Source organism: Chrysemys picta, chromosome 2 (assembly GCF_011386835.1).
Source record: "Chrysemys picta bellii isolate R12L10 chromosome 2, ASM1138683v2, whole genome shotgun sequence".
In the NCBI taxonomy this organism is placed as follows: Eukaryota; Metazoa; Chordata; order Testudines; family Emydidae; genus Chrysemys; species Chrysemys picta.
In genome coordinates, this window is record NC_088792.1 from 245,260,886 (window position 1) to 245,287,623 (window position 26,738).

A 26,738-nucleotide genomic window follows, 5' to 3' on the forward strand; every position below is an offset into this window, starting at 1 on the left:
ACGGCTCTTCTGAGCAGGATGCGATTAATGGCTCTGCAAACTTGCATCAACATGATTCCAACAGTCGACTTTCCCACTCCAAACTGGTTAGCGACCTATCGGTAGCTGTCTGAAGTTGCCAGCTTCCAGACTGCAATATCCATGCGCTTCTCCATCGTCAGGGCAGCTCTCAATCTTGTGTCCTTGCACCGCAGGGTGGGGGCGAGCTCAGCACACACTCCCATGAAAGTGGTTTTTCTCATGCGAAAGTTCTGCAGCCACTGCTCGTCATCCCAGACTTGCATGACGACGTGATCCCACCACTCAGTGCTTGTTTCCCAAGCCCAAAAGCGGCATTCCACTGTGGTAAGCATGTCCGTGTATGCCACAAGCAATCTTGTGTCACAAGCGTAATGTGAGTCAACATCAACGTCGGACCCCTCACTGTCAGTTTGTAGCTTAAGGAGTAACTGAACTGCCATTTGTGACCCATCAGCATATTCCTCAGCAGTTCAGGCTCCATTCCTGCAGACAGAAAGGGAAGACAGAGTGCGCAGTACAAAAAAACGTTGAAAGATGGTGCCAAATGTTGACGGAAGCACAGGGATTGCTGGGATGCGAAGCGATGAATCATGGGGCTTTGGGACAGGACCCATAATGCCCCACACCCCCACATTCCCTTCCCACAAGCCACAGCGCCAGAATGGGAAGAGGTGCTCTGTGGGATAGCTGCCCATAATGCACCGCTCCCAACGCAACTGCAAGTGCCGCAAATGTGACCACGCCAGTGCGCTTGCAGCTGACAGTGTGAACACACTGCAGCGCTTTCCCTGCTGCGGTTCCTGAGGGCTGGTTTAACTCACAGTGCTCTACATCTGCAAGTGTAGCCATGCCCTTAGTGATCTTGGACACCACCACCAGATCTCCTAGAAGTTCTGTAGCATGCAGGTCTGTCATCACTGTTTTTAAAAAGAAGAAAAGTTCTGCCCTAGGTCAGGGTACTACAGTATCTTGGTCATAATTTAGCTCTCTTAAGTTTTCATAGTTATTCAGCTGTACGAGTGAGAAGGAAAAATTCTCAGGTATCAAGTATCTTTGTTTTTAAATCTTTTGTAACTTAAAAGGAAATGAACTAATTATTCTGAATAATGACTTGGCTTGATGTGCCATTAAATTTTAAAAAGATAGGGATGGCCAGTAACTACTGCAATACATTCTTCTCTGGCCACCAGTCCAAAACTAATACTTTGAAAAGTTTACTGGTCCAGAAATACTTGTATTACTCTGACAAAGTATTCTTAGCAATTTTCAACACATACAGTTCTTACATACAAACTGCAAGTTCACATAAGCTTACTGTAATGCTTCTTCAATGAGGCCATTACTCCATTGAGACTTGTTTGATTTAACAGCAATTTTTCTTTAAAACATTACATTAATGACTAGCTTCAGACGTATTAAGACAAAAATTAAATCTCTCTTCCTGGCTTTCCAGCAGCCCTTCAACATCTAAAACAGTCTCCATTCATCTTAGACAACCAAAGAAAACCCCATACAAAAACCCCAACCCCACCCCTCCCTGCCCTCCCAGTGATGGCATCTTGGGTCCATTACTCACAAATTTAAAAGAATATACGAGGGAAAAACAGGATGGCTTAACTATAGAAAATTAAAGATGACTTCTCAAGGATCTTCTTCCAATAAGTATGTTAGAACTCAGCATGCCTTATTTTTCTTATATCATAAATCCTAACCACTTCCATGTATTGTTTTGACTTTATTTTATATTGTCTTTAATTTCAGAGCATATCAAAGGTAACTAACATCCCTTCCACTTATGATGTTTAATGTCACAGACCATTAATGAGGCAAACATCTTAGTTAAAAATTAGTAATAGAAGAACAGCACCTATAGTTACACTACCTAGCATAAAATTACAAGATCTATCCATCTTCATGATTCAGAATTATTGCACATTTACTTTAAGATCAAGCTAAACAAGGAACCAGGTTTCAGAGTAGCAGCCGTGCTTATGCTCTAATAAATTTGTTAGTCTCTAAGGTGCCACAAGTACTCCTGTTCTAAACAAGGAAAAGGTTTATAGAGCATCCATATATGGAACTGTTCTAGAATAACTACAGCACTTTAAATTCATACCCTACCTTATTCCAGAATAACTTCTGTGTAAACAAGCTGTGAAGTGCATAATGCTTTTAGTCTGAAGCATTTGATATTAGCCGAAGGCAGAGGTAGGAGAGCATACTAGAATGGACAATTAGTCTTTTCTAGTCTGACACTGTCTGTTCTTAAATTTCTAACAACGTGAAATATACAAGACCAAATGACAATCTTAGATGCACAGGCATGAACTAAGTGCCATTTGCATTGTGTATTCATGTGATAGAGCCACAGTATGCACCCTGCTTATCTTGTAAAATGAGGTACTCCACAGGCACATCATCTGGTTACACAAGATAAAAAGTGATTCTTCCACATAAGATCATGACCTAGCCCTTGTTATCTAATGGCATATTAATCTTATTTTAACTTCAGACAAAAGCACAAAAATTTGATATTAAAGGCAGCTGAACATGTTTGGGTTATTTCTGTTGATGACCAAAGCTTAAAATGAAGCTAGTCTTACAAATTGAAAAAATAGTGGAAAAATAAGTTTTCATATTGAGATAAGCTTTATATAATTATTTTAAAACAAGAAAATTAGATTTTTAATGTATCTTTTCCCAAAAGAGTATACATGCTGCTTTGACTATATTACCATAGAGATCTCTATGGCAACCTCTGAAAATGAAGCCTAGGTAGACCTAGTAGCATCTCTAAGCATCTAATGAACACCAAGAACTCACATTTATATATTACGTTTTTTAACTCCTCAGGGATCGAGGCAAGAAAATTACCAGAATGTAAAATGTTTCAAATTAAGCAGTCGTCTGCAACTCAAATTATTGCAATCAAAACTTTTTTCAGTGCTACACTTTACTTCTTTCCACTTTGTACAGGGCAAGAAGGTGAATTACAAAAAAATACTGAATTGATCACAGCATCTTTACATTAGTTGGAATTAGGACTTTTAAGGAAAAAAAGGTAAAAACCTCTCTATACTCTGGAAGACATAAGTAGAATGTAGCGGGGTGGTTACCCCGCTCCTGCCTGAGGGGTTTAAAACAGCCCTGGCAGAGAGCTGGGGCAAAGGGAAAAGCTACTGGGCTGATTGGGGAAGTAGCCACAGCTGGGCCACGCCCCAATCAGGCCGGGAGCAAAGAGCTCAGCAGTCTCTCTCTGCCTTCAGAGAGAGAAGGGCCTGGTTGCAGCAAGCTAGAGACAGGTTACCTGAGTGGAGTAGGGCTGGGGAGCTCCAGCCTGGAGAGCCTCAGGCGGTGGCCTAGCGGAAGGCCAAGGGGTACTGGGGGTTGCAGAGGGCAGCCCAAGGCTAGGCCAAGGCAGCAGGTCCAAACCCAACCTTGCCGATGATGAGTGGCCTATACTACAGTCTGCCCCAGGGAGCGGGGGCTAGTTGGTGACTGGCAGTGGCCTTATCCTGAGGTGAGGCAGGGATAGTGGGGTAGGGGTTCCCCAGGGAGGGGAGACCCTAGTACTGAGGGGTGTACTGCCAGGGGGCAGCACCCCAGATACAAGGGCACTGGGGTCCAGGAGGGACATGGGGCCAGAGGACAGGCGGATCACCAGCCTGCAGAGGGCGTTCTGACAGCTGGATAGAGCTAATTCCCAGAAGTAACCAGCAGGAGGTGCTGCAGGGGTGAGTCTGCTCCTCTACACAGAACAATGTTGTTATAAATTAGTTTAGCTCTTTTATCGGGTAGTTATATGCCATATAAATGCATATGTTACGACAAGTAGATGTCAGAATATCCTATGGTGCTGAAAAATACAGACTATTATACATGCAATAAGACATGTCAGTTACATCTAAACAGGACAAGCTTACGGGGCTTCTCGTTTTAGGAGTAAATAAGTATTTATATGTAATATAATGGTATAACTTCAAAAAAATAGGTGCTAAAAATGTGAAAAGATGATTAATCTAGCACTCAAGTAATGTAAATATTAAATTAAACATAAGCCCTGTTAAATGCACCTTTGTGATACTGAAAACATGCCACTTACCTTTCCAGTTTTGGCAACTGCTGCTTGGATTGAATGGCTCGGATACATTCCACAAAGTACTCTGGCTTTATAATTGGTCGATTGCAAATCAAAGCACATATAGTCTGAAAAGAAGGAAAGATTCATTACCATACTTAACAATTCAAGCAGAATATGCTGTCACCCAAAAAATAGTATTGAAATCTAATATTTATGTAAGGTCTCAAATGTGGAATGTGTGTTACATAAGTGCATGACAATTCTACTCGGGCTAACGTAAACAAACAAAACCAAATAGTTTTGTTCTTACACCCATCACTTATTCTTTATCATTGGAATTATGTTGACAAAAGCCATTAAACGGAATAATCCTTTTTATTACTAACCTACTGGCGAGCAATCTTTAAAAAAAAATTAGAAAAAGGAAAATCAGTGATGCTATACAAACAGTCTTATTTCGCCACAAAAGAGCCCTACATGCAAATTTACAAAATAGAATATTTAGATATCAAATGGCGGGTAAAATGATTGCTATTGCTAACATCTCTTTTCTATGTAGTAGTTTGACGTTTCTACGGCCTTGTCTACATTACAGTTTTGTCGACAAAAGTCAGGTTTCGGTGACAAAGCAGTGGAGGTGTAAACACAACAATGCTCCTCGCACCGATTTAACTCTCCTGTTATGCCGATATAATAAAACCACCTCGACAAGCAGCATAGAGCTTTTTGCAACAAAGTTAGAGCCACAGTGTCAGTGTAGACACTGTGCTTGCTTACGTAATCCTAAGTGGCCTCCAGGAGGTGTCCCACAATGCTCATCATGATCACTCTGGTAAGCAGTTTCTACTCCGCTGCCCTGCAGTCAGGTACACAGGCATACACCCCTCCGCATTTAAAGCTCTGAGAATATTTGAAATTCCACTTCCTGTTTGCTCAGCACCGACAGCTCACATTGCAGCTTCCCAGCTGACAATGATGGCTTTCCGCAGCAAACGCGCTCCCACCTGGAGTATACCAAAGTTGCTGGATCTGTTGGGCGAGAAGGCTGTGCAGTCACAGCTCCCATCCAGCTGTAGGAACTTTGACGCCTACAAACAGAGTACTCGTGGCATGGATGAGAAGAGGCATAAAAGGGACATACAGCAGTGCCATGTTAAAATCAAGGAGCTGAGACAGGCGTACCAGAAGGCAAGGGAAGCCGAAAAGGCAAGGTTGCAGTGCTGAAAACATGCTATTTCTAGAAGGAGCTGCTCACCACCCTTGGCAGCAACTCCTCCTCTATCTCTAAGAGCCCCATAGATACTTTGGGGGGAATGGAGGCAGTGGCCAGCGGAGTCAATCCCAAGGACAAAGTAGTAGATGAGGAGGTTAGACAGGTAACAGGCTCATCCGTTGGCATGGTGAGCCAATACCTCTTTTTGACTCTGGAAGAATGTAGCCTGTCCCAGCAGTGGCATGCCTGAAGTGGTAATTACTTTTTGTTTTTTGATAGTGCACAGTCACATGAGGTAGAGATGTCCTTTATTTTGTTACATGGTGCACATGGGAGAAGAGATCGAAATTAACAACACTAGATACTGTTTGCATCTGCTTCGCATTCCCTTGTGCGGTACGCAGTGGGGGCTCTGCAGAAAAGTTGGTTAATGCACACTGAGATCTCCCAGGAATACTCCGTAAAGATCTCTAGGAAACTTTTTTCCTGCAGATACTCTGCAATGGTTCCTTGGTAGAGCCACTTTGTTTTTTCCCCCATTATAGGAAACTTTGCCGCACCAATCTGCAATTACTTCTGGAGTAAGCAAAGTAGCACACAGGCAAGCAGCATACGGACCTGGTTTGAAGCCGCATGCATGCAGGAGATGCACCCTTGTATCTTCGGTTACCTTCAGTAGTGTGATTTCAGTTTTGATTACCCTTGCTTGTGGAAAACGTTGTCACTATTCATAATATTGCCCATGGCACTTGTACTGATCCCCTTCTGAAACCACCCAGATCCCTTTGTCCCATCTTGCACCCCCCACTCCAGGCCAAACTCCCCATGTTTAATGCTTGGCTGTGCTGCGTGCTTGCCAAGGGAAAGTGAGAAAGAGGTATATGTAACATTTATAATTCAAGACCCTGAGTGTACACACAATAATGACTCTGTGTATTGTTTCTTTTGCTTCTGCAGATCTGCTCTTGAGGGCCAGCTTCTACACACCAGCAGAGTACCTCCGTCAGATAAGGAGGCGAACAAGGAGGAGAAAGGAGGACATGTTTGTGAAGTGCTGCAATAGTCAGATCAGGCAGATAGCAAGAACACAGCTTGGAGAGAGACAATAAATGAAAAACTAGAAATCGATAACCAGAAAGGAGACCGGGCAGGAGCGGGTAATAGAGAGTTGGGAGCGATGATAAAGCTCATGAATGGGGCCATATCAAATTCACATCCACTTCGATCAATTTCACGGCCAGATGGTTTTCAAATTGGTCAATTTCACATCTTCATAATCTGAACCCACCACTAGGTGCTTGTTTCCCAAGCCCAGTAGCGACAGTCCACCACTTGCAGCTGTTCCATGAATGCCAACATCTATCTTGAATTGTTTCTTTCCATGGCACACAGCAGGACAGGCATCACAGATTCCTGTTCAAATTCCCAGCTCATGACATACTGAAGAATCAGCCACATTGTGTTTGTAATGTTTATCACAGGACTGGTGAGCAGTGCAGGATCCATGCTTTCAGGCAGAGATGGCAGGTGAAAAGTTTACAAGGGCAGTTTAAAAATGGAGTGAAACGTAGTTGGAGGCCATTGGAATTATAGGACGGAGAAAACTGTATTATGTCCACCCTCGTACTGTACTGCAAACCATTCCCAGAATTCCTAGAAGGAGAAGGTGGTGATTTACACAATGGGATAGCTACCCACAGTGCACTGCTCTCTCTGTTGGTGCTAGAGCACCAACTGAGGACGTGCTCCATTGATACAAGGAGCATTATGTGAACCTGCACAAGCAACGTAATTACAGTGGTTTACGACAGTCGATGTAAGTTGACTTAACTCTGTAGTGTATACCTGGCCTAAGTTGAATGTGCTATTTTTAGAAAAGAAAACTAAGCTACTGTTTATTCTCTTCTTGATGTAGAGGTGAAACTAATAGGAAGTTATTAACATAGATCAAGTGAAGAATTGTATCCTCTTGTCAAGAGAAAAAAAAAAAAAAAAACCAAACAGTTTACTCAACTCTGCCTCCTATCAGTGCTACATCCGCTCACTGGCTAGAAGGACAAAAAGCGGTGGAAAAATGAATATTTTAAATTTGAATATTTGAAATAAAATATGTCATTCAAAATTTAAAAACAATTGTTTCACTCAGAACTTTGCAAATTTAGAACAATTTAAACTGGAAAAACAATATGGGGAATGTTTAGCCAGCACTAATAAGTAGCCTATGCAACTGACTAATCACAGGTTATCAAGGCCAAGGACTTCTTGAGTTTCAAAAAAAAAAAAAAAAAGAATTACACTACAAAGTTAGGTTGATGTAAGCTGACTTGCACTGACCTACCTGTGCATGTGTCTACACTTAAATCTGTCTCCCATCAATGCACGTACCCTGTCGTGATCCAATAAACCACCTCCCCGAATGGCAGAGAGCAATGATTGATATTCTGAGGTTGACGTAGTGAGAGGGTAGACATTGAATTACCTATGTCAACCCTAGCAGTCCTCCAGCAGCTGTCCCACAATTCCCAGCACCGACTGCTCTGGTCAGAATTGTGAACACCATTGCGCAGGGGTACAACAACTGGAACACTTCCCTCATTTAAAAACTGGCAAATTTTTTAAATGCCTTTTCAAGCACACCTAGCAGCTCTCTGTTGTATGCAGCTGCCCAACCAACCATGACAGCTACATGCTCTAGCCTGTTGCAGACAGGAGATATTGGATCTCCTGGGCCAGTGGGGAGACGAGGCTATGCAGGCACAGTTATGGGCCAGCCACAGAAATGTGTACATCTATGAGTAGATTGCATGGGGATGCAGGAGAAGGGATACAACAAGAATCACTAGCACTGCTGCAAAGTGAAGGAACTCTGATAGGTATATAAGATGGCCAGGGATCCAATGGTCAATTCAATGCCAAGTCACAGACCTGCCACTTTGACAAAGAACTACTTGCCATATTCGGTGGAATCTCCACCACCATGGATACTTCCGAGGAGCCTGAGCCACAGGCCCCAGTGCAAACAGCAAGGATGAGGATAGGGGTCATCTGACCAGGGGATCCAGCTATGCCGCAAGCCAGGACCTGTTTGAGACTCCACTGCAGAATCAGTCCTGGCAGTCAAGCATGGACAAACCTGATGCAGGGGAAGGAACCCCAGGTAAGTGTATAAATGTATTTCCCATTACACTGATACACAGTTATCAATTTTTCATTAATTTACTCAGACTAGAAGAAGTAATGGTATAACAAAGAGAAAGCATTGTTATCTGCTTTTCATTCCCCAGTAGAGTTAGATGAGGAGCAGTTTATTTACGTACACAGGGATGTCCTTTGAATCCTCCTGAGAAAATTGGTTGAAACTTTTGTGGCAGTACTCTGCAATCCTCTCCCCAAGGTTTCTAGTGATGACAGCCTTATTTCTTCCTCTGCAGCAAGACACTTCCCCATGCCAGTCAGCAATTGCTGCAATGATGCCTGCCAAAGTTAACAGCCTAGCAGCATACAGCCCCGGGCAGCTTCAGGATGCCAGCAGCAGCTGTGATCTCTCTGCCTTTGTTACCCTCAGGATAACAGTTAAAAATTACCACTTGTGGGAAATGGTGCCAGCATTCAGTGCCATAGCCCTATACTCTATTTCATGCAACTGAGCAACGCCTTCCTCATTTTCCTCATCCCTTGAAGGCCATCCTCACCCTGGCTGGTGCTGTGAGCGGTACTGCACAAAAGCTCTCTGAAGCTGAAGTGTCAACAAGCATGTTTTATGTAAAACTTTAGGAGAACAAAGGAAGGGAGTTCTGTACCTTAACTTTTGCTTTTAATTGTTACTATACTAACAATGGTACCTCTGCTTTTATCTGTAGCTGCTGCTGTTATGGCCATGAGGAGTTCCCCCTCCATATCTGCGAAACGCCTGAGCCAGACAAGGAGAAAAAAGAAGAGGACTCCAGATAACATGTTCAGCGAGATCCTGCAAGGCAGTGCTGCACCAGGCTGGAAGGTGAGTATTTCAGACTGGAGAAGGAAAGAGCAGACAAGAGACAGACTCAGGAGGCCCATCAGGAAAAGCAGAGGGAGATGCACCAGGATACAATGGGGCTTCACTTTCAGCAAATACAGATGCTGCAGACTCTTGTGGGCCTAGAGATTCAACAATCACAGGCTCGCCTCCCTTTGCAGTCCATGGAGAACTCCAGTACAGCAACTCCATATATTCACCTCAACATTCCATACGGCAGCAGCGGCTACCGCTACCACTCCACACACCAGGGGACCGTAAGTAAAACCACAGCTTCACATACACTGACCTGTGAGAGCCACAGTTCCTGTATGTGTAATTATAATGGACATAAATGTTCTTTCCCCTTGTTAATAAATTAATGGAACAGATCTTAAGTTTTTAATGTATTTGTTTTTAAATTGCAGAGATTTTTCTATGCGCTGGTTCTGTTACTCAAAATTCTATTCCCCAAGAAATAATTTATCTTTATTAATTCACAATATATGCTGCAGAATGTCTCGCGGTACTGAAAGTACCCACTTACTTGTTCTTGTATAGTGTGACAGAACTCATAGTGTAATAAACACAGAAATTCAGTGTAATAGTTATAAATGTAGTTGAATCTTTGTCTTGGTGCTGTTGAGGTGGCTGGTACATTGCTTCATGGGCCACGGGAGCAAGGAGTAGGCTGAGTCCCCGAGAATCACTACTCATCATCACCACCACCAATGGTAATCCGCCAGCCATGAAAGAAAGTCCCTGCTTGCAGCTTTCTGAACAGTCCTGTGTTCTTAAGGAGACAAGCATCATACCCTTCCTTTACCAGCCAAGACTGATGTTAGTGAAGCATCCCCAGTAATCCACCAACGCTTGCATAACCATGGAAAAGTAGCTCTTTCCATTGAAATACTCTGGGGCAAGGTGGGCTGGTGCCAAAATAAGGATATTCATACTACCACTCCACTGCAGTTTGGGAATTCCATTGCTGAAAAGCCATCCACTATGTCACGCATGTTGCTAAGAGTCACGGTCCTGCATCTCTAGGAGACAATTAATGGTCCTGCACACTTGTCTGACAATAGCCCAGTGGATTTTCCAACTCCAAAATGCTACCAGTGAGTGGGAAATCAATCTGGTGTTGCGAGTTTCCACAGTGCAGTCACCACCATTTCTCCACAGTCAGTGCAGCTGTCATTCTGGTGTCTATGAGCTGGAGGGTTGGGGTAAGGTTGGCATACAGATCCAGGAATGTGGCCTTGCACATTCGAAAATTCTGCAGTCTCTGCTCTCGTCCCAAACCTGCATTATGAGGCAATCCCACCAGTAAGTGCTCATTTCTCAGGCCCAGAGTGGTGCTTCACCATTTGCAGCTGCTCTGTGAATGCTACCAATAACCCTCAATTGGTTCTCGCTATTTCCCACAGCAATCTGTCCTCCACGAAATCATCATGTTCCCCACTGATGCAGTTCTTCTTGAAGCTCTGCAAATACAATAGCAGAAGACTATGCATCCTGTGTTTGCAACATTCATGACAACTGTGCTGAGCAGTGCATCTTCTGTCAGATGGCAGAGAGCGAGAAGGGATTCACGGGTTTGCAGGATTTTTAAAGGCTCAAATTATGGTATATGGATGACATTATGAGATGGAGACAGTTGCATGCTGGGAACTTCACCCATTGTTTCCAGTCACCCCTGCACAACTCGTTTCTGCCCCACCATGCATTGCCAAAACATGCCAAAAGACAGTGTGCTGGACAGTGGCAAGTTGCACCCTGGGATACCTAACCATGGTGCACCACACTATGCATCAACACAAGCACTCCTTGTGAATACACGCAGTACAGATGCAAAGAGCCAAATATGCACACATACGAGCATATAAAATATACAATAGCTTTATGTCGAAGTAGCTTGAGTCAGCCAAATTTTGTAGTGCAGACATGGTCTTATCTATATAAATGTCTAATGAAAGCATCCAGAGTGACATTACATAGGATTACATACGAACTAGAAAGGACCTACATTCTCATGTTTGAGGGTAGAAACTAACCTTTAACTACAGGTTAGGAGGAAACTCCCACCCCCCACGGCCAGATTATTCCATAACCATTCACTACAGGGTTTCTTGCACTTCCTCTAAAGTATCCAGTTCTGGCCTCCATCAGACAAAAGGATAATTAATATTATGGACTGCAACCCTAAGAGTATGGTATAGTACGGGGCAGGCAAACTTTTTAGCCTGAGGGCCGCATCGGGTTTTGGAAATTGTATGGAGGGCCGGTTAGGGGAGGGGGTCGTCGCCCGGCCCCCAGCCCCTAACAGCCGGCCCCAGACTCCTGCCCCATCCAACCCCGCCTGTTCTCTGTCCCCTGACCGAAACCCCTCTGTTCCCCCGCCTCTGACTGCCCCCCGCTGCCCCATCCAACCTCTCCTCTCATTCCTGATGGCCCCCGCGGGACCCCCGCTCCATCCAACCCCCCCTTCTCTCTGCCCCCTGACTGCCCCGGGAACCCCTGCCCCCGACTCCCCCCCGCCGGCCCATCCAACCCCCCCCTCTCATTCCTGACTGCCCCACCCAGGACACCTGCCCCATCCAACCATCCCTTCTCCCTGTCCCCTGACTGCCCCCCGCCGCCCCATCTAACCCCTCCTCTCATTCCTGACTGCCCCCTGGGGCCCCTGCCCCCATTCAACCCCCCTGTTCCCCACCCTCTGATTGCCCCGACCCCTACCCACACCCCCGCCCCCTGCCCACCCCCCAAAGCCCTGTCCTCTATCCAACCCCTCCGCACTCCCTGCCCCCTTACCCCGCTGCCTGGCGCACCGGTGATTGGCAGCGCTACAGCCACGCCGCCCGTCTGGAGCCAGCCACGCCGTCGCCACTGCACAGCACAGAGCATCGGATCAGGCTGGGCTCTGCAGCTGCACTGCCCCAGAAGCTCGCAGCCCCGCTGCCCGCAGCATTGCGCTGGCGACGGAGCAAGCTGAGGATGCGGGGGAGGGGCCGGGGGCTAGCCTCCCCGGCCGGGGGCTAGCCTCCCCGGCCGGGAGCTCAGGAGCTGGGCGTGGCCCGCGGGCCATAGTTTGCCCACCTCTGGTTTAGTAACTCCTATGTTCTTCTGATTCACATTTAAGTGGTCTGCTTCTTTTGCATTTTCAAATACCACAGCGAACAGAAAAAATAAAGCCCAGAAAAATACATCATGCACAAAAGTGGATGACAATTGTAAAATATTTTAACTGCTATAAACAGTTCAGACTCTTCTGATTTTAGTTAAATGTTCATATTGATTTTGTTTTTAAGGACTCTTTACTTGAAAACAATCATTTTCCTAGGTGAAAACCTGGCCTCACTGAAGTCAATGAGAATTTTGCCACCGACTTCAATAGGGCACTAGGATTTCACCCCATACATTTTCATGTTGAAGCCACAAAATATATTAATATACAGAAACTCAACCTACCTTAACAGTAACTTTCACTGATATCATGACAAGATGAGTACATTCTTCTGACCAATCATTCACAACAAGGCCTCCAAGCTGCAGAATAGCTTGATTTAAAGCCGTTTTCCCAGAAACTTCTAAACACGAGGAGCAGACAATCAAAGGTTCATATTCTACTCTGCAAGGAACAAGTTACAGAAGAGAATTGTCTAAATTAGGGCTGTCAAGCGATTAAAAAAATTAATTAATCATGCTGTTAAACAATAATAGAATACCATTTATTTAAATCTTTTTGGATGTTTTCTACATTTTCAAATATATTGATTTCAACTTCAACACAGAATACAAAGTGTACACTTTATATATATTTTTTATTACAAATATTTGCACTGTAAAAAAAAACAGTATTTTTCAATTCCCCCACTACAAGTACTGTAGTGCAATCTCTATCATGAAAGTTGAACTTACAAATGTAGAATTATGTAAAAAAAAAAAAAAAAAAACTGCATTCAAAAATAAAACGTAAAACTTTAGAGTCTACAAGTCCACTCAGTCCTTCTTGTTCAGCCAATCGCTCAAACAAGCAAATTTGTTTACATTTGCAGGAGATAATGCTGCCCGCCTCTTGTTTACAATGTCACCTGAAAGCAAGAACAGGCATTGGCATTGCACTGTTGTAGCCAGAATTACAAGATATTTACGTGACAGATGTGCTAAAGATTCCTATGTCTCTTACGCTTCCACCACCATACCAGAGGACATGCGTCCATGCTGATAACAGGTTCTGCTCGATAACTATCCAAAGCAGTGCGGACTCACGCATGTTCATTTTCATCATCTGAGTCAGATGCCACCTACAGATGGTTGATTTTCTTTTTTGGTTTCCGTAACGGAGTGTTGTTTTTTTAAGACTTCTAAAAGCATACTCCACACATCGTCCCTCTCAGATTTTGAAAGGCACTTCAGATTCTTAAACCTTGGGTCCAGTGCTGTAGCTATCTTTAGAAAGCTCACATTGGTACCTTCTTTGCATTTTGTCAAATCTGCAATGAAAGTGTTCTTAAAACAAACAACATGTGACGGTCATCATCCAAGACTGCTGTAACATGAAATATATGGCAGAATGCGGGTAAAACAGAGCAGGAGACATAATTCTCCCCCAAGGAGTTCAGTCCCAAAAAAAAAAAAATTTTTTTTAAAGTTTTAATTAAAACGAGCATCATCAGCATGGAAGCATGTCCTCTGGAATGGTGGCCAAAGCATGAAGGGGCATACGAATGTTTAGCATATCTGGCAGATGGGGTTGTCTGGCTCGCTGGGCCCCAGAATGGACCCGGCTGAGGGATCCCGTTCTCTGTACCTACAAGCTCTGTTTTAGACCGTGTTCCTGTCATCTAACAAACCTCTGTTTTACTGGCTGGCTGAGAGTCACGTCTGACTGCGAAGTTGGGGCTGTGTGCAGGACCCTTTGGCTTCCTCAGGACCCCACCTGGGCGGACTCGCTGTGGGAAGCGCACGGAGGGGCATATGCTGAATGCTCCAAGGTCAGACCCAGGAGGTGAAGCCGTGTGAGCTTCTTGCCCTGAAGACAGTCTGCTCTGAGGGAGAGGAAGTTCCCCAAAGTCCTGACTGGCTTTGTGGGGAGCAGTTCCAGAACATCGCCCGGGGACTCTAACACCATGCTGCCCTGGATTCCTCCAAAGATGGAGCCAGACGAGTCCTACTGCCACCTTGTGCATGAGTCACCTTTCCTGAGTCACCTGCTGCCTCAGACGAATGGGAGTTGGCAAGGATGTTATGTGACTCCCTTGAGGGTCACAGCAAAAAGTGTTTGGGAACCTCTGTGCTAAGACACCTCTTGAAAGTTTTATATTTTGAATACTGAGGTGTTGATTATTGCTACTAACTTATGCTTACTCTGCAGTAATAAGTTATTTTCTTAAAAATTATTCTCCTTAACCTCTGAAGATAGAACAAGTAATGGGCTTAAATTGCAGCAAGGGAGGTTTAGGTTGGACATTAGGAAAAACTTCCTGTCAGGTGGTTAAGTACTGGAATAAATTGCCTTGTGAGGTTGTGGAATTTCCATCATTGGAGATTTTTAATAGCAGGTCAGGGATGGCCTAGTTATTACATAGTTCTGCCTTGAGTGCAGGGGACTGGACTAGATGACCTCTCGAGGTCCCTTCTAGTCCTACGATTCTATCTTCCAAGACTGTATTGTACATGGTTCTTTGGCTTAAAATTGTTCAACTTTTTGGTGCTAAAGTCATGATTGTATATGGTTCTAGGACATTAGTTTCTGAAACATGTTTCAAATATATTTGCTAAATACGATTTAGTAAAATAGCTTATTGTTATAAGAACTGAAGAGTGCTGTTTTGCTACAAACTAATGACACTGGTAGCACTAAGTCCGGTAGGAGTCCGATTTAAGAGACGAAGCCAGCTTCCAACCTCCTTTAACACTGATTTAACAGTCATTAAAAAAAAAAGTTACCATTCTCAGTTACTTTATTTCTTCCTTGAGTACCACTGTATATTTATGAGGAAAAGCACTGCCTTGCCTTACCGCTTAAATCCAAGGCTGTGTAAGAGTCAGTTCCTTTCTCTCCACATCACTAACAGTGGAAGGAGACTCTGCCAAACTTCATCTCACCCCCCAAACTTTATTCCTCTTGTAAATGTTCATGGATGTTTTAGGAACAGTTTTATTAAATAGGGTTTTTATTCTTTGTTTGGGCTAATTTTAGGACACTTAATGCTTATGATGCAGAGTCACTTATGGGCTAATCTTTTACCACAAAAGGTTTCAATGTCAATTCACAGGAAGAACCTTCTACAAGAATGTGGCCTGAACATATATATCACTTTATTTTCCTTCTTTATAGAAATTTATCACTATTTTCTTTATTCTTTTACCTCCTTAAGTACACCCTGTGGTACTATTTTTAAAAATTACAACTGGCAGCTGCAATTTTATTTCACCATTTCAGAATCAATCCAACTAGTTCTCACCTGAACTTGCTTTCAAAGACTCCAAAATTGACTCTATCACCAGACTTCAGAGTTCTGGAAGTACCATTCAAAACTTTTTCTCCATTAACAAAGGTACCATACTTAGAGGTGTCTTGTATTATCAATTCAGGGACTGAGAGAGCTTGACTCTGAAAATGAATATAAATTTGTCAAGTCTTATTAGGTACTAAAAAAAATATTGTATATTGTTACAGAACAAGAAGCAGCAAATGTATAAAATGAAAGCACATATTATGAGATACTCTTATTACTGTCCTAAAAATATACAGTATATTGGGACAAATATGTTAGTTATGCAGTTCAAAGTTTATCACCTGCTTTCCATGAGAAACAATTGAGAAAAAAATTCCCCATAACTACTTAAGAGAAGTAGTATTTTTTGCATTCAACTTTGTTTTGCTATAATTCACTACCTCTACCTTCTGTTATATGGTACTCACGATACCAATGCATCTGTACCCATGTATCAATATCAGGATGTGCTATTAATGCTCAGAGTGATGTTGGGGTGCATTTCCTACCACTACAGATTTCCTTTTTAGTAAATCTTTGTGAAACGTTTTTTTGCCTTCTCTGTGACCAGTCTAGAAGCGATGGAGAAATTTATATAGCTATTCTATTACCTTTAGAGTTTGTAGATATTCATAAGTATTTGTTGTGGGTCAGAATTAAAGCTCTACTTCTGCAACTTAATGCATGCAGGTGAACCCTGCACACATACAGAGTCCCGTTGACTTTAATGAGCCTCTGTGCTACAGCTAGGGTCCACTACTGTGCGTCAAATTACAGAACTCCATTCTAAGGTGACTTTTTACATATGTGATAATCACCAAATAAACAAACCATAGAGGTAATTGAATATTCACATTCAAATACCTTAATTGAGGTTTACTCTTTACAATCCTTCCTCCCCCAATTGTAATGTTAGTATGTAACTTACATAAGGGTTATATTAATCACGGGAAATAACAAGAAAAGTGTTTCTGTGTGGGACAAACCGCATCAAATTTTGCTCAGTTACATAAGTGAGACTCACCTACCTCAAGAAGTCAGTGGGAGTTAAACCTGTGTGGCCTTAAAGGGTATGTCTACATAGCAAAGAAAACCCTATGGCTGGCCTGTGCCAGCTGACTGAGGCTCTTGGGGCTCAGGCTGTGGGGCTGTTTCTTTGCTGTGTACACTTCTAGCTTGAGTTCCCACCTTGCAGGGTCCCAGAGCTCGGGCTCCAGCCCAAGCCTGGAAGTCTACACAGCTATGAAACAAGCCCCATGGGCCAGCAACAGGTGTCTAGTTGCTGTGTAGACCATACCCAAAGACACAAGTTTGGAACACAGAAAGCGAAGTGAGTCACAATTCAATACCGAACCTTATGGGGCCTGTCTAGAAGGGGAAATTTACTGGTATAATTACACCAGTATAATTCCCCGTGTGGGCATAAGAGTATCCACGGGGGGAATTATACCAATATTATTACAGCGCTATAATTTTGTTGGTCAATTTCCCTGTGTAGACAAGCCCATAGAAATATTCAAGAAAAAGATAGCATGAGTCTAGTGCCACCCTAAAAGGTAGGTTTGATGGAATAAACTGGAATTGATTTCAGATTGAAGCACATATATTAAAGGTGGGGGAGTATCCCTAAACCCGGTCAGTTTTAGGTCATATAGCCATAATGTAGTAAAGTGCATACTTACAAGGTTAGTTTCAGGGTGGGTGACCGTCAGAACTGCATGACTTCGACTGATCGACTGATCATCCTGAATTAAAATTGCACAGTTCTTGCGTCCAACAACATACTCAGTACCAACCAAAAGTCGATATGGCTCTGCTGAGAACAACAAAATTAACAAATCATAGAATCATAGATTATAGGACTGGAAGGGACCTCGAGAGGTCATCGAGTCCAGTCCCCTGCCCGCATGGCAGGACCAAATACTGTCTAGACCATCCCTGATAGACATTTATCTAACCTACTCTTAAATATCTCCAGAGACGGAGATTCCACAACCTCCCTAGGCAATTTATTCCAGTGTTTAACCACCTTGACAGTTAGGAACTTTTTCCTAATGTCCAACCTAGACCTCCCTTGCTGCAGTTTAAACCCATTGTTTCTGGTTCTATCCTAAGAGGCTAAGGTGAACAAGTTCTCTCCCTCCTCCTCATGACACCCTTTTAGATACCTGTAAACTGCTATCATGTCCCCTCTCAGTCTTCTCTTCTCCAAACTAAACAAACCCAGTTCTTTCAGCCTTCCTTCATAGGTCATGTTCTCAAGACCTTTAATCATTCTTGTTGCTCTTCTTTGGATCCTTTCCAATTTCTCCACATCTTTTTTAAAATGCGGCGCCCAGAACTGGACACAATACTCCAGCTGAGGCCTAACCAGAGCAGAGTAGAGCGGAAGAATGACTTCTCGTGTCTTGCTCACAACACACCTGTTAATGCATCCCAGAATCATGTTTGCTTTTTTTGCAACAGCATCACACTGTTGACTCATATTTAGCTTGTGGTCCACTATAACCCCTAGATCCCTTTCTGCCGTACTCCTTCCTAGACAGTCTTTTCCCATTCTGTATGTGTGAAATTGATTTTTCCTTCCTAAGTGGAGCACTTTGCATTTGTCTTTGTTAAACTTCATCCTGTTTAACTCAGACCATTTCTCCAATTTGTCCAGATCATTTTGAATTATGACCCTGTCCTCCAAAGTAGTTGCAATCCCTCCCAGTTTGGTATCATCCGCAAACTTAATAAGCGTACTTTCTATGCCAATATCTAAGTCGTTGATGAAGATATTGAACAGAGCCGGTCCCAAAACAGACCCCTGCGGAACCCCACTCGTTACGCCTTTCCAGCAGGATTGGGAACCATTAATAACAACTCTCTGAGTACGGTTATCCAGCCAGTTATGCACCCACCTTATAGTAGCCCCATCTAATTTGTATTTGCCTAGTTTATCGATAAGAATATCATGCGAGACCGTATCAAATGCCTTACTAAAGTCTAGGTATACCACATCCACCGCTTCACCCTTATCCACAAGGCTCGTTATTCTATCAAAGAAAGCTATCAGATTGGTTTGACATGATTTGTTCTTCACAAATCCATGCTGGCTGTTCCCTATCACCTTACCACCTTCCAAGTGTTTGCAGATGATTTCCTTAATTACTTGCTCCATTATCTTCCCTGGCACAGAAGTTAAACTAACTGGTCTGTAGTTACCTGGGTTGTTTTTATTTCCCTTTTTATAGATGGGCACTATATTTGCCCTTTTCCAGTCTTCTGGAATCTCTCCCGTCTCCCATGACTTTCCAAAGATAATAGCTAGAGGCTCAGATACCTCCTCTATTAGCTCCTTGAGTATTCTAGGATGCATTTCATCAGGCCCGGGTGACTTGCAGGCATCTAACTTTTCTAAGTGATTTTTAACTTGTTCTTTTTTTATTTTATCCGCTAAACCTACCCCCTTCCCATTAGCATTCACTATGTTAGGCATTGCTTCAGACTTCTCGGTGAAGACCGAAACAAAGAAGTCATTAAGCATCTCTGCCATTTCCAAGTTTCCTGTTACTGTTTCTCCCTCTTCACTAAGCAGTGGGCCTACCCTGTCTTTGGTCTTCCTCTTGCTTCTAATGTATTGATAAAAAGTCTTCTTGTTTCCTTTTATTCCTGTAGCTAGTTTGAGCTCATTTTGGGCCTTTGCCTTTCTAATCTTGCCCCTGCATTCCTGTGTTGTTTGCCTATATTCCTCCTTTGTAATCTGTCCTAGTTTCCATTTTTTATATGACTCCTTTTTATTTTTCAGATCGTGCAAGATCTCATGGTTAAGCCAAGGTGGTCTTTTGCCACATTTTCTATCTTTCCTAACCAGCGGAATAGCTTGCTTTTGGGCCCTTAATAGTGTCCCTTTGAAAAACTGCCAACTCTCCTCAGTTGTTTTTCCCCTCAGTCTTGATTCCCATGGGACCTTACCTATCAGCTCTCTGAGCTTCCCAAAATCTGCCTTCCTGAAATCCATTGTCTCTATTTTGCTGTTCTCCCTTCTACCCTTCGTTAGAATTGCAAACTCTATGATTTCATGATCACTTTCACCCAGGCTGCCTTCTACTTTCACATTCTCAACGAGTTCCTCCCTATTTGTTAAAATCAAGTTAAAATATTTAACAGCAGAAAAACATAAGTACTTGTGAGCCATCTAAAAGCTTTTGCCAAGATATAACAAACTCAGTCCTGTAATCTAGATATATTGGGCAGGATTGGAAGTGCAATTTTATTTTACAGCTACATTTTTTCTCTCACTGGCTCCTTGTACACTTGAGCTGGACTCACTGTTGTGACAGAAAAAGTAGTTCATAGTTCTGAGGCAATCTTCCAGAGAATAAAATGCATCACAGTGCTAACAAAAACAACTTGCAGTACTACTTACAGGAAATATACAGTACCACTTTTGGGAACCATTAGGATTTATGTGGAGGAAAAAAGTGTATCATACTGCTATTCCAGAATACTATTCAGAAAGACAACTAGCGAAAGAGATTCAGATGAAAAAATCCTACCACTTTTTAATTGAATGCTGGATGATCTACAAGAGAAATCAAACCATAATTGATAAATATCCACTCCACTTTGACTGACTGTTCTATTCCACTCTTGGCATTTGTCATCTAGACAACATGATGGCACAATCGCATACATTTTGAGTGAACTTGAAAAACATGTTCACCTATTTGCCAGCAGAAAGAAACTTTTCCTGATCAAGATGGATGAGTAAAGGGGGTAAAGCACCAATTTCTACAGAACACAAGCTTTCGTTTAAGGAAAGAGTCACTTCATAGCCCTTAGGGTGTTACCTGTGCAGGTAACTTTCAAATATGACAGTAACAGTGCCTCTGCTGCTGCTCATCACTTCCCTAAGGAGCAGTAGAATTACTAAAAAGATTCTACTCAGTTTCACTGCACTACTTAGAACCCTGTTGCTAGTATTAAAATTAACCCAAACACACTTACTCTGGGGTGGTTTGGGAAACTAAAAGCAGCAGCACTTGTAGGCACTGACATTGTTTATAGGGGAGGAGGACCCAAAAAAAAAAGAGAGAGAGAGAGAGAGAGAGAGAGAGTAGAAAAAACTCCCTTCTATATGTGATAGCGGCCAAGCAAATGGAGATTCTTCCTTCAAGAATGAGGACCTCCATCATGTCAGTCACCTTCCAACTGGAGACTGATAGAAAAGATGAAGCCCAAATTATACAGCTAATAAAACTAATAAGAAGAGAAGTGACTTGCCAGTGCCAAAACTGCACCCGATCAGCCCAACACTTGCATGTATGCAACAGGTGCAACTGAGAAAGTGAGACCCCCAGCAGTTTGACTTTCACCCCTGTATTTATTCCCTAAATACTTTTAAGACTGCCAATTTGGGAAATGCAGTACCTTATACATGTATTTTATTGGTTTCTGGAAGATTGTAGAGCATCTCACATCCAAAACCCAATAAAATGTAAGATCTGAGCTCCTCAGGACTCAATTGATAGGGTTAAAGAACATACCTGACCTCAAGGCCATATAGTTTCAAGGATCAATCCTATAGGATTTGAGTCAGAATTTGTCCAAATTAAAGAAAAGTCTTTCTTTCCTCTGCAATTTTAAATTTCCTAATATTATTATATTCTTCCATAATCAAAGTTAGAATGCCTAGTTTTAATTACACCAGTGAATTACCAAGAACTTAACAATTTTCTGAGGAACCTAAATTAAATTAATTTGTTTTCAGTCTCATTCCTAGTGGCAAGTTTTCACAACACACGTACCATCACCAAAGCAGATTCTAATTGTCTCCCTCATTGGCAATTTTAGTCCTTGTCGACACTTGTTGGTATAACAAACAACTATAGAGGAGTTCTTTTGCCAGTATGGCTTATACCAGTTCCCTGAATAAAATCTACAATAGCGCTTTTTACTAGCATGGCTAGGTAAGTTAAGGGTATGACTCTTTTTCTACACTTCTAACTGACATAACTATGCCAGCAAAACTTTCTAGTACAAACCAGTCCTTAGTCAAGAAATCAAAGAATGAACAGGCATGAAGAATAAATGATCCCCCTGAAAAATACCCTAACCAGGTCAGGGATGAGGCATGCAAGAAAGATAGTTCCACCACACACAGGCACTGCAGCTACCTATGCTGCATGCATTCTACAACTTGACGTTTCTGGAGCCTACATGCCTCCATCTATTTGATATCTTTTTCAAGCAATAAAATTCAGATCATAGTGAGGAAAGAGGATGGACTATTTTCCTCAAAAATTTATTTAAAAATTTAAAGTATTGTTTCTCCCCAAAACCTTTTCACATTTTAATTCAACTGAAGAAATTTACCCAGCCTATCTCACCGTACAAGATGAAGTAAAACTTTTTCTCGTAAATACAATTGCTGCCCTCAGTTAAACTATCAGCTAACTAAGCAGTATAACTGAGGCCACAAGACTGTGTTCTACAAAAGTTTTAATCAAATTCTTGCACTGTCATTGTAGCCCAGGTAAAGTTCCTGCTCAGAGCAGACTCAAATGACACAGTGGTTAAAAAAAATAATTCTGGCAGCTGGCATACACTAGCTATATGTTGCTGATGTTATTTAATATATTTATTAATGAAGTGCAAAGGTGGATGAAGTGCAAGGTGGCAAAATTTAGGATGGTCAAAGTAAATAAAAAGTTATTTTGGATAGGCAAGTATATAGATGATTAAGAAAGTCTGGAGGGCCCTGACAAAGCTGGATAGCAGAGAAAGTTCATTGTTGACACATACAAAAGTAATGCATATTGGAAGGAATAAATTTGAACTGCTCATACAAAATACAGGGTTCTAAATTAACTTTACACACTCAAACAAAAAGACGCATTGTAGACAACTCAAGGAAAACCTCTCCCAAACACACAGTAGCAGTCAAAAATACAAACGAACTGCTAACCTGCATAAAGAATGACAAAAAATAATAACTGGAATATTACATAAATCAATAGCACAACCCCATTTAGAATATTGTGATCAGTTCTGGTCACATCATCTAAAAAAAAAGAAGGCTTCAAAGAAGTGATGAAAATGATCAAAGGCACAGAAATAATTTCATATTTAAAAACCTCAAGAATAACTATATAGGGATGACAGAGACAAGGTGGATGAGGTAATAACTACACTGCATATTTAAAGATGAGACATAAGAGGGGTTGTGACACAGGAACATAAAATAAATGGCAAAGAGAAAGCAAATGGAAGTAAAAGGTATGTTTCTACATTCACTCCTATACACACCCTCACATAATAAAGGGGGAATTGAACAAAACTGAAAAGGCAATCACATTAAAACGAGTAAAATATATGTTTTAAAGGAGGCATATTTAGCCTGTGGAACTCATGGCCACATGCTATCTATCATTCAGGTGGCTAAATCTGGCACTGGTACGGTTAGGAGACCATGCAGATTAGACTCAATTTAAAATCCTTATTTAGAGGGGACACAGACACTGTAGTGCACCCCCCTCCCCCGCCAGCAGGGGCTGGAAGCCCCGCGGGCCCCTCACCTGCTGTACTCACACACTGTGGGAGTTGAAACAATGTGTATAGTGGGGGTGCTGAAAGCCACTGAACTACATGGAAAAGCCTGTATCTGATAGAACCCACTTCAAGCCAAGGGGTGCAGCAGTAGCGCCCCTAGTTCCAGCACCTGTGACTGGGGGGGGGGGGGGCGAGGTTCCCGGTACTGCGCCCAGGACCCCTGAGTCGGCGCCGCCCCATTGCCCCACCCTCAACGCAACGTGCCCGCCGGCCTCGGTCCCAGTCCCCGGGGCGGATCCCGCCGGGCAGCGGGGCCAGGTAGGAGCGGGGCGGGCAGGAGCCCAGAGGCCAAGGGGCTGGGGGGTAGGGAACACGGCATTGCTGCCAGCCTGTACCTGGGGCAGGCGCGGGCCCTGCCGCTGACACCAGCTTCCACATCCCGGGGAGGGGGGGGACACCGCCGACCTCCTCAGCCGGCGCCGCCCGCTCCGCAATCCGCGAGCGTGTCCCGGTGCGCGCTCCCGCGCGGCGAGAACCAAATCTCGCTGAGGCACGGGGCGTGCAGCGCCACTTGCCGCCTGGGAGGGGAATAACAGCTAGTTCCGCCTGCTGACTGCGCGCAGGCGCGGAGACAGGACGGACGCAGGAGGGGAGGGAAGAGGTTGCACCGCTGCTAGCCGGAGTACGGGTGGGGGCACGGGACACTCCACTGTTGCCAGCCCAGAGTCCGGGCATGGTTGGAGGTACACTAACACATAAGGTAATCTCACAATCGGCAACTGCACTGTTGCCAGCCCAAGGTCAGGTCATGGGAGGAAGGAGGCAACGCTGCACTGCTGCCAGCACACCTACCTTATGCAGGGTTACGAAGAGACTTGCTATAAATGATTCTTTGAATTAAGTGTTGGAATTTAGAATATGATTATTACTATTAAAAGACTTATGAGAGGGACTCAGAGGTCTGGGAATGGATCCTTTCTCCTCTGCTCTGTGACGCTAATTTGAACTGCAACCATTAGCTAAAACAACAAGGAGTCTGGTGGCACCTTAAAGACTAACAGATTTATTTGGGCATAAGCTTTCGTGAGTAAAAACCTCACTTCTTCGGATGCATAGAGTGAAAGTTACAGATGCAGGCATTATATACTGACACATGGAGAGCAGGGAGTTACTTCACAAGTGGAGAACCAGTGTTGACAGGGCCAATTCAATCAGGGTGGATGTAGTCCACTCCCAATAATAGATGAGGAGGTGTCAATTCCAGGAGAGGAAAAGATGCTTCTGTAGTGAGCCAGCCACTCCCAGTCCCTATTCAAGCCCAGATTAATGGTGTTGAATTTGCAAATGAATTTTAGTTCTGCTGTTTCTCTTTGAAGTCTGTTTCTGAAGTTTTTTTGTTCAATGATAGTGACTTTTAAATCTGTAATAGAATGACCAGGGAGATTGAAGTGTTCACTTACTGGCTTATGTATGTTACCATTCCTGATGTCCGATTTGTGTCCATTTATTCTTTTGCGGAGGGACTGTCCCGTTTGGCCAATGTACATGGCAGAGGGGCATTGCTGGCACATGATGGCATATATGACATTAGAGGATGTGCAGGTGAATGAGCCCCTGATGGTGTGGCTGATGTGGTTGGGTCCTCTGATGCTGTTGCCAGAGTAGATATGGGGACAGAGTAGGCAACGAGGTTTGCTACAGGGATAGGTTCCTGGGTTGGTGTTTCTGTGGTGTGGTGTGTAGTTGCTGGTGAGTATTTGCTTCAGGTTGGGGGGTTGTCTGTAAGCGAGGACTGGCCTGCCTCCCAAGGTCTGTGAGAGTGAGGGATCATTTTCCAGGATAGGTTGTAGATCGTGGATAATGCGCTGGAGAGGTTTTAGCTGGGGGCTGTATGTGATGGCCAGTGGTGTTCTGTTATTGTCCTTGTTGGGCCTGTCCTGCAGTAGGTGATTTCTGGGTACCCGTCTTGCTCTGTCAATCTGTTTCCTCACTTCCCCAGGTGGGTATTGTAGTTTTACGAATGCTTGATAAAGATCTTGTAGGTGTTTGTCTCTGTCTGAGGGGTTGGAGCAAATTCGGTTGTATCTTAGGGCTTGGCTGTAGACAATGGATCGTGTGATGTGTCTTGGATGGAAGCTGGAGGCATGTAGGTACGTATAGCGGTCAGTAGGTTTCCGGTATACAGATACAGACTAACACGGCTACCCCCTGATACTTGAAACCATTAGCTAGTGTCTGACTGAGTCTCTGATAGCACATGTGAAATGTGGTTGGAGTTTTTGTCTAGTTCCTAGCAATCGGGCATCCTTATCACAATACTAGCCTAACAATTTTTTTTTTACTGTGAATGTTTACAAACAATACCAGAGCTCCCATCCAGTGCATTGGTCAGTCTTGATAATCCTATATATCTAGATAGATGGATACACACACAGAGAGAGACACATCAGTTTCCCCAAACCAAATCAACCCAACATATACATAAATATAATAGAAATTAATAACCCCCCACCCCGACCCTGCATGTGCACAAACACACACAGAGACTAGCCTCAGAGTCCCATCTCTACCAGCTCTACCCAACACCTTACAGGCAACGTTACAGGGGGAAAAGGTGAGCCTTGCAGCACATTCTGAGTAACAAACTCAACTATCAAGGATCTGGAGAGGAAGTGGTTTCCACAGGTCTGAGGTCCTACTGAAGAACATCCTGCCAATTGTCATTATTAGGCACAGACATGTAGTTACAAAGGAAATTGGGGGTAGGACAGACTGACAACCATTACAGGGGAATATCAACAAGGTACAGTCAGTGCACTCCTTTTATAAGAATCACATCTGTCCTGGATGATTTAATTCTTACAAGCGGAGTATAAGTTAGTATAGGAATGTTTTTATCCCAGTGGTTTTGATTCTTACAATAGAATATAGGTTAGTATAGGAATGATTTTATCCCAGTGGTTTTGATCACTATACATCAGGGATCGGCAACCTTTGGCACGCAGCCCATCAGGGAAATCCGTTGACAGGCCAGGACGGTTTGTTTACCTGCAGCGTCCACAGGTTTGGCCGATCACAGCTCCCACTGGCCGCGGTTCACCGTTCCAGGCCAATGGGGGCTACGGAAAGCGGCGTGGGCCGAGGGATGTGCTGGCCGCTGCTTCCCACAGCCCCCATTGGCCTGGAACGGCGAACCATGGCCAGTGGGAGCTGTAGTCGGCCAAACCCGCGGACGCTTCAGGTAAACAAACCGGCCCGGCCCACCAACGGATTTCCCTGACAGGCCGCGTCCAAAGGTTGCCGATCCCTGCTATACATGGTTGATTCTTATATCCGTGATTCTGATAAATGGAGTGCACTGTAGTAAAAAAGTTGGGGAAAGGAACATGCCTC

General features: G+C 43.5%; 2 protein-coding genes across 9 annotated transcripts in view; one reads left to right on the plus strand and one right to left on the minus strand.

Annotated features, from left to right (window-relative positions):
- NBN (nibrin) overlaps positions 1-23,983 on the minus strand; it is a 63,361-nt gene extending 39,378 nt beyond the window's left edge. Inside the window, exons 1-6 of one of the 8 annotated variants that reach the window (XM_065585872.1) lie at positions 23,741-23,901; positions 17,492-17,622; positions 15,777-15,925; positions 12,778-12,937; positions 9,158-9,326; positions 4,124-4,227 (exon numbers count right to left, since the gene is read on the minus strand). In XM_065585872.1, the coding sequence (XP_065441944.1) occupies positions 4,124-4,227; positions 9,158-9,326; positions 12,778-12,937; positions 15,777-15,925; positions 17,492-17,622; positions 23,741-23,783 (756 nt within the window). In that variant the 5' untranslated portion in view covers positions 23,784-23,901. Of the gene's footprint in view, positions 1-4,123; positions 4,228-9,157; positions 9,327-12,777; positions 12,938-13,578; positions 13,819-15,776; positions 15,926-17,491; positions 17,626-23,740 lie in introns of all 8 variants that reach the window. The other 7 variants (XM_065585871.1, XM_065585876.1, XM_065585877.1 and 4 more) reach the window with 7 other exon arrangements.
- DECR1 (2,4-dienoyl-CoA reductase 1) overlaps positions 23,971-26,738 on the plus strand; it is a 46,820-nt gene continuing 44,052 nt past the window's right edge. The window contains exon 1 of the mRNA XM_024106239.3: positions 23,971-24,105. Coding sequence (XP_023962007.2) covers positions 24,079-24,105 — 27 coding nt within the window. The 5' untranslated portion in view covers positions 23,971-24,078. The remainder of the gene's footprint in view (positions 24,106-26,738) is intronic.